This window comes from Lipotes vexillifer, unplaced genomic scaffold (assembly GCF_000442215.2).
Source record: "Lipotes vexillifer unplaced genomic scaffold, Lipotes_vexillifer_v1.1 scaffold393, whole genome shotgun sequence".
Taxonomy (NCBI): Eukaryota; Metazoa; Chordata; class Mammalia; order Artiodactyla; family Lipotidae; genus Lipotes; species Lipotes vexillifer.
Window position 1 is genome coordinate 2,485,423 of NW_006774564.1, and position 7,784 is coordinate 2,493,206.

General features: G+C 46.9%; 2 protein-coding genes across 2 annotated transcripts in view; both read right to left on the bottom strand.

Moving 5' to 3' along the window:
* SARS1 (seryl-tRNA synthetase 1) overlaps window positions 1-1,188 on the bottom strand; it is a 16,603-nt gene extending 15,415 nt beyond the window's left edge. Inside the window, exon 1 of the mRNA XM_007449327.1 lies at window positions 960-1,188. Coding sequence (XP_007449389.1) covers window positions 960-1,095 — 136 coding nt within the window. The 5' untranslated portion in view covers window positions 1,096-1,188. The remainder of the gene's footprint in view (window positions 1-959) is intronic.
* Window positions 1,189-7,028: 5,840 nt separating this feature from the next.
* Window positions 7,029-7,784, bottom strand: part of ELAPOR1 (endosome-lysosome associated apoptosis and autophagy regulator 1) — a 68,133-nt gene continuing 67,377 nt past the window's right edge. The window contains exon 21 of the mRNA XM_007449363.1: window positions 7,029-7,097. Coding sequence (XP_007449425.1) covers window positions 7,029-7,097 — 69 coding nt within the window. The remainder of the gene's footprint in view (window positions 7,098-7,784) is intronic.

A 7,784-nucleotide genomic window follows, 5' to 3' on the forward strand; every position in this document is an offset into this window, starting at 1 on the left:
CCCTACACGGATGATACTTACATATTTAGGAAAATCAACTTTCCTAATAGAAATCCACGCTTTTGGACAGCGACTGCCTATGCAGTGCGCTGTCATAAACCTGTCTCTCAGAGGGTGGCAGACCTATTGCATCAGACAAAAAATCACGTGTTTGACAGCATCGGGCCAGTTAGTGACTACTCCAGCTAGCCTAGGCAGAGGTTGATAGGCAGAGGGTTCTACGGTTTTATTTAGCCTCATGAAAGATGCCCGGTCCAGTTCCAGGATCTAGCCCAACTCTGCCAATGTCTTCCCAGGAAAACTTTAAACAGCCTCAATAATTACAAGAATTTTCTTGCTTCACCACACCCCCTCTGCCCATGTCTGAGCTACTACGTAAGACTATTCTCGGTTCTTAAAAGTTTGCCCACAGTACAGGGGGATGGCCTTCCCAAAAGCTCCGGGATCACTGTTTTTAGCCAGGAGCGGCCTCCACAGTCCCAAAATGCTTCCAATATGGACGGAGTGAACCTACTGTGCTGCAGATGTGACTCAGGTTGGAACCTTTGATTCTATCAAGATAGAGGGAGACCACTCTGGCCTTGCTGAAGATGAGAAGACAGGAGGCGACCAAAGATAAGTGCTGGAAAGGGGAAACCCCCCAAACCTCCCACCTGGCTTTCTTCCGGCTATCCTTGCGGCCGTAAGGCTTGACAGCTTTTGATGCGAACGCGCCATGCTCCTTTCCCAGACTCAGAAGCAGCGACCCGCACCCAGCTAGCCAGGAAGGGAGGTCGCAGGGCCCGGGCGGAGGAGAAAAGTGGGTCGGTCCGGCCCCCCGGGTGGACAGGGACAGCTTCGGAGCCACCGCAACCTGGGAGGGGATCTTATGAAGGGTGGAACCTCAGGAGCGGTAACGAGGTCCAAAAAACGAAGTTGCGGTCGGCATCCGGGGATACTCCGCGCGTCCCGGTACTTACATCGTCGCCACTCGCTGTCTGCCTTCACCAGCTGGTCCACCAGTCCCGGGTCCTTGAAGCGCTTCTCCTGCGACTCTCGGATGAGGGCTGGGTCCCCTCCTTTATCCACCCGAAACAAATCCAGATCCAGCACCATCGTTCCTTCTCCAGGGCCAACACTGAGAGGGGAAGTTATTCCCACAGCAGCCGCCCTGTGACTGCCGCACTGCACCGGCGCGAGAACAACCCCCCTTCCCACTTCCCGCGCAGGCGCAACGGGAGTGTGCAGCCCGCCCTCCACTCTGGGCCGGAAGCGGCTGCGTAGGAGGCGGGGCCGCGCAGAGGAGGACTGGGTGGGTGGGCGTGGGCTTACCGGATGTGTTCAAGTCAGTCCCGCTAGCGGGTTTTGCCTCCTCGTGTGTGTTTTCCCCAGCTGTGCCCGCTTCGCTCTAATTGCCCCATAGAAGAAAAATGAGTGCCTGTTTCTTTCTCATGTTAAAGGGCATATCTAAGACAAGGCCTGTCAGTATAATCACTGCCTTGGAAGCTGGCACCTCCTATAGATGCCAGTTTCCACCTTACAAGCTTGGGTCCTAAGACTGGACCTTCTCTCTGAACCTCTGCTCTCTTCTCCATCTTGAGACAAGAGTGTGGCTACATGTTTTCGTCCCCAGATTACCTCAGTTCAAAATACCTGCTCTCCTGCCTCAGAGTTAGGATACCTTTCTTAATCTGATTATTGGATGAACCAAATTGTCCCTTTATCAACCCTTAAGATCACAGGGTTGGAGAATCTTTTAGAGAGACACTTGAGTAGACTTTTCCAAGGGGAAAATATTTAGGAGATTTGAAGGCAGTTTAAGATATTGAGGTCATGTCTTGGATCTATTTGAAAATTCCTAGAACAAAGATTTCATCATATTTTAATTTTATAATGTTCAGGCCTTTACAGTGAAATATTCTGGCTGCTGATTGGAGCCGAAGTTATCCAAGAATCTCCCTGATAACAAGAGCTTATTTGAAGGATTTGGGAATAGGCATACTGTTCCCCATCCTTCCACTTTACCAAGAGTTTAGAGACCCACACACCATGCCCCAAAGCTAACTGTGCTAAGACCTTGGTCTTCTGCCACTTGCTTGTGCACCTGTCATGAGGATACGGCATTGCTATCCTACTCCCCAACAAGGCTCTGCCAAGCCAACTCTGAGGTGTAGGACAGGGCTAATGACAGTACTGGAGCTGACTAGTAGAGACCCATAGGGAGGCTTAGGAAAGGCATTTGTCTGGGTTTGGACCCCCTAGGTTCCGCTTACCGAGAATGTTAGGTTTAAAACCAGTGGAAAGGGGGACTTCCCTGGCGGTCCAGTGGTCAAGACTCTGTGCTCCCAGTGCAGGGGGTGCAGGTTCAATCCCTAGTGAGGGGAACTAAGATTCCTCATGCAGCACAGCACGGCCAAAAAAAAAAAAAAAAAAAAAAAAGGCAGGGGAAAGGAAGTGTTGGGAGCTACAGGCTCTAAAGAAAGCAGTAAAGAAGAGCTTATTTGAAGGATTTGGGAATAGGCATACTGTTCCCCATCCTTCCACTTTACCAAGAGTTTAGAGACCCACACACCATGCCCCAAAGCTAACTGTGCTAAGACCTTGGTCTTCTGCCACTTGCTTGTGCACCTGTCATGAGGATACGGCATTGCTATCCTACTCCCCAACAAGGCTCTGCCAAGCCAACTCTGAGGTGTAGGACAGGGCTAATGACAGTACTGGAGCTGACTAGTAGAGACCCATAGGGAGGCTTAGGAAAGGCATTTGTCTGGGTTTGGACCCCCTAGGTTCCGCTTACCGAGAATGTTAGGTTTAAAACCAGTGGAAAGGGGGACTTCCCTGGCGGTCCAGTGGTCAAGACTCTGTGCTCCCAGTGCAGGGGGTGCAGGTTCAATCCCTAGTGAGGGGAACTAAGATTCCTCATGCAGCACAGCACGGGCAAAAAAAAAAAAAAAAAGATAAAAGGCAGTGGAAAGGAAGTGTTGGGAGCTACAGGCTCTGAAGAAAGCATGTAAGAAGACTGTCCTCAAAGGGTTGGCTTCCCTGAAATCTTCTGAGGGCAAGTCTGTGGTGGGAGCTGTCTGCTTCAGTCAGTGAAAGCAGTGCCAAAGTGTATTGCTTGCTAAGTTTCAAAACAGTGATGGGTGTTCCTGAGGCTGCAGGGGGCCCAGGCCTAGGGGAGGAGGGCCACTGAGCTAATACTTTAAGGAGGTCATCAGTATAATTGGAAGGATGGCCTTAAAATTCTGACCTTTCCAAACTTCCTTAGGAATTTTCTCCATTAGTTTTATCGTTAGATTACAGACATCTTCCTTTAAAATGCTCATGCTACCTGATAAGTATAACAAATTAACATAATAGAATGACAGAGCTTATGACTGAAGGACAGTAAAAACTTCAGTGTGGTTAGAGTATAAGGATGTGCAGTTAGGGTTAGTGTGTATGCCATATTACTAAATCTGTTGGAGATGCAGTTTCCTCATTATAGTGGGGCTAGTACCTGCCTCTAGGCCTGTTCTGAGAACCAGGTGAGCAGTGTTATGAAAGAACTTAGTCCAGGCTTGACACACAGAAATGCCAAAGTAATGTGAGCTTCCTACTTTCCTTCTTAAGAGTTTAGATTTGATCCTATAAGCAGGGGTGATATTTAAAATATTTAACCACCAGTACAACCCAGGTACCACCCAGCCAAAACAAATTTGGGTCACAACTAGTCAGCTGAGGGAATTCTTTTTAGGGGATTAAGTGCCCTCAACTAGAGTGAATGAAAGCACGGAAGCGGGAAAATCCAGCTGCTCTGGGAAATTGTGGGTCCTTGATGTCCTCTAGGGTTTTATCCACATCTAGTCCATAATAATCCATGTCATACCCAAATAAGCTAATTTTACCTGTCTCTGTAGGCACATTGTTATGTGGCTGGCCTCAGTGCCACCCAAGGGAAAACTGAACTGGAACGGAATGGAACTGACATTCCAAGTGTTTTATGTATTCTCCTTTTCGATCCTCACCCAATCTTGGGAGGTAAGGCATCATCAGGTGTGTTTTATTATTGTGGAAACTGAGGCTTTGATTGATGGCTGATTCTTCAGCAGGCGGTGAGAGGCTTCTAGCATAGGTCCCTATTGCTCCCAAGTATGCTCTTTTCTCTGTCACTCTGGGGTTCCAGAATCCTTCTCTTCAGTTTAAGCTTCAAGGACATTTACCACTTCTCACTCACCCATCCAGCCATCCAACCTATGTTCAAGAAAAACAGCTGAAAGGTATGTTTTTATTTCACAAAAAAGTGTGACATGCGATACCCATCCCCTAACAATCTACGAACTCTTGGAATACAGAGTAAAAAGGAAATCCAACCAGTCTTGATGAGACAAAAACTTGATTTCACAAAGCTGAAAAATCCATTACAAAGTCTCTGTTGTATAAATATAGTCAGTCTTATCTTTAATGTAGAGTGAGACCAAAAATAAAAAAGTTTTGTTGGCATAAGAAATCCCTGTCCTTGAATACACCACAATCTTCATTTGTACTCCCAGCCAAATACAGGTAACACCTACATGATGAGAGTTACATGTGTGTTCTCTGACTCTAAGTAACCAAATGGGATTTAAGTATTTTGTCTCCTGAGCCCACACTCCCTCCTCCAATAGCTTGTGCAAAATGCTATAGCCTTTGTTTGCTAAAAGCTTGTCCCATATAAAATAACGTGTCTATTCTAAATTTGATTGTAGTAATGGGTGTACAATTCTGTGAGTATACTAAAATTTATTGAATTGTACATTTTAAATGAGTGACTTGTATGGTATTTGAATTACACTTCAATAGAGCTATTAAAAAATATCTAACATGTGTCTAAGTTGCTAGGGGAGCAACAGGTGACCCCGATAGCATAACTCAGGAGTTCCTGGCAGGATGCAGGGAAGATCTGCAGAAGTCGGTACGCTAAGGGGTGTAGAAAGGAGATCCTTAAAATATTATGACTAAGTCAATAGAGTTTGAGTTTGCTCTAGGGGCACTCAGATTCATGATGTCAGAATAAAGAAGTCAGTGGGGTATGTACTTTTTCTGAGTGATTCTAGAATAGTCTAAGACTCTTCCATGGCCTTTGTCACAAAAGAAATTTATTCGGTGGAAAGGCAGTTGCCTGGGGTATTGCTGAGGCTACAGAAAACTTCAGGCTGGAGCTTGGAAGTGGCTATCTGCATCCACTGGGAGAAATTCCAGCATGGCCACAGGTTCTGAGAGCCTGAGTCCCACAGGAGGAGGGAGAATTTAGATACCAAAGAAAAGCTTCTAGATTTATTGAACCAAAGGGACTGCCTGTCTTCAGTGATGCGGTTGTTGGCCAGAAGTTACAGCAGGGTTCCAATTCTCACTGACCATTTTATAAGACCATTGCCAAGGCAGCAGTGGCCAATCACATCAGCAAACCATCATGTGGCAGACAAACCACTTACAAGTGCCGTCTCCATTCTTCACCTACCATCTGGTCACCAAATGGTCACTTGAGAAAGGAGACAGGCACAAACCATGGGCAACAGGGCCCTTGAACAAGGATGGTCATTCTAGCCTGACAGTGAGGGAAGGAGAATAGCCATTAGTAGAAAGAAAAAGAGAATTTAAACTCTTGCTCTGGTTTTACCATTTCTAGTTACTTAAAGTTCATCAGTTATACTTGTTGTGAAAGTGGAGAAAAGGGGCACAGAGGACATTCACTTTACTCACCTTTCAAAACAGATGCTGCCAGAAGGTGGGGCCGGAAGTCTTTTTAGTTTTTCAGCACACAAGGGAAATGAGAACAGGAAGAAGGGAAGGACAGGGGCATGAAAGTGCAAGGGTTCCCGGTTTGGTGAACACCTTGTCCAACTCCCCTAGTGTTTCCTCCTTGAAGACTGATCTGGATCTACTTACTGCTGGGGCATGGGCTACACGTCCATGCCTTACCTTCATGGCCAGCCTTGAGGTTGTTTATTCTGTGGCTGAGCAGATGAATTAAGTTTAGAAGCAGACATCATGGCCACCTCAGGTCCATCCCATTGTGGGCTGGCTCTCTAGTAGGGCCCCATTAAAATCTTGACTTCCTTGTGTTCTTTCAAAATACGACACACCTGTTCCCTAATATGGCCCAAGCCTCTAGGAATGGGGCACTCAAGGATGAGGAATTTTCCTCACTGGCAATGTTTGTCATTTCTGGGTAGAAGCAAATAGAGAATAAAGCTAGAACATCTGGGATTGGGGCTTACCTGGTTCCCTTTAGTGTCATAGGGAGATGATGGGAGGTAAAAAAACAAACAAACAAACAAAACCGCAGTGGGTTGGGGGGAGAATAGATCCATCAGGGCTTTTCCCATTTTCTCAATGAACATTTTCCTTTGGCTCCAGTGAGAATAGTTATAGCATACTCAAGGAAAGGGAATGAAGGACCCAGTTTAAAAAACAAAATAAAACCTTCCTTTATTGCCTCTTTGTGCTTATCAAGCCCTTTCTTACCCAGGGCTTACTCATCTGGCCCTCAGCCTATCCACTATACCAGTTGGAGTTGGTTATCCAGGAGAGATGAATCCAGGCAACCGTGTAGTTGGTTCATCAGGGGATGCCCAGTACCCTCCTCACCCAGCCTCTCTCCTAAAGAGATCATGAGCTGAGGGCATATGATCAGGGAGACTCCCAGCTGCTTGTGCCCTTAAGTAAGAGGACAGGGGAGGGAGTTTCTATACTTAAAAAGAGAGAAATACTTTTGTTCCAGAGCTATAAGAAATATGAGCAGATGAAGCTATGGCTCCAATGGCTGGTCCATTTTGGGAAACAAGATGCAAGCGAGGGAGTAATATATAAACAAAGTGTGGGTATATTTGGCAAGTTTGAGGCAAGCAGAAAGGAGGGTTTGGGTACTCTATAAAAAAACAAAGATCTGAAATTCAAACTTCTTCTGATAAGGCCACAACGAAGAGATTTCCAGCAGTGGGTGTTGCAGGAAACTGGCACCCACATTGCCACAGGCTTGCAAGGTGATGCGCCCAGGTGAGGAGGCAGGTGAGGCAGGGCAGCGCCCCTCACAGGTCCATGTCTGGGCCTCCTGAGGATGTCTTCAGTGGTACCGAGTCAAATCCATCAGGAGTCCTCTGAAAGAGAGATGGTGACAGGAGCTGGCTGCTGCACGTGGGCAAGTTTGGGGAACAAAGGAGGGAAATGGAAAATAGGTGACAGAAGGAACCCTCATGAAATTCCTGCTTTCAGTGGCTTTGTGGAAACATGGACCTAAGATATCCTGTATTCTTCTTGCTCCCTTCAGCCAGTCAGAGGGTAAGAAATATCTTTAAAACCCCTTGCTCTGCATCTGTGTTGAATTCTAGAAGTTCCAGAAAGACTCAAGCGTCCCAGGATACATTGTTCTCCCATTGGTTAAAAAAAAAAAAATTCAAGGTCTAAGGAGGCCAAGGGAGTCACCCTGGAAGATCAGCACAAAGGGCATGAGATTCAGCCAAGTAAACACCTCCCCACCTTCCTTTCCTCGCCATCCCTCCCCACCCCGTTTGGATGAACTGGTTCAGGGCAGCAGTGAGCTGTGGGCACTGGCAGAGTGGGACTGCAGAGGGCAGTGGCCCTGGAAGAGTTGCCTGAATGTTCTCTGCTTGCCCCAGGCCCAGGCCCAGACATCCGTGGGACAGCACACCCTCCAATGGCCAAAGGAGAGCTGCACTTCTACCGGAAGTTGATCCTAGAGATCACCTCTTCCCCTCCCTCCACAAAAAAAAAAAAAAAAAAAAAAAAAAGGGAGGGGGGGGGGGGGGCAAAAATTTTCCAACAGG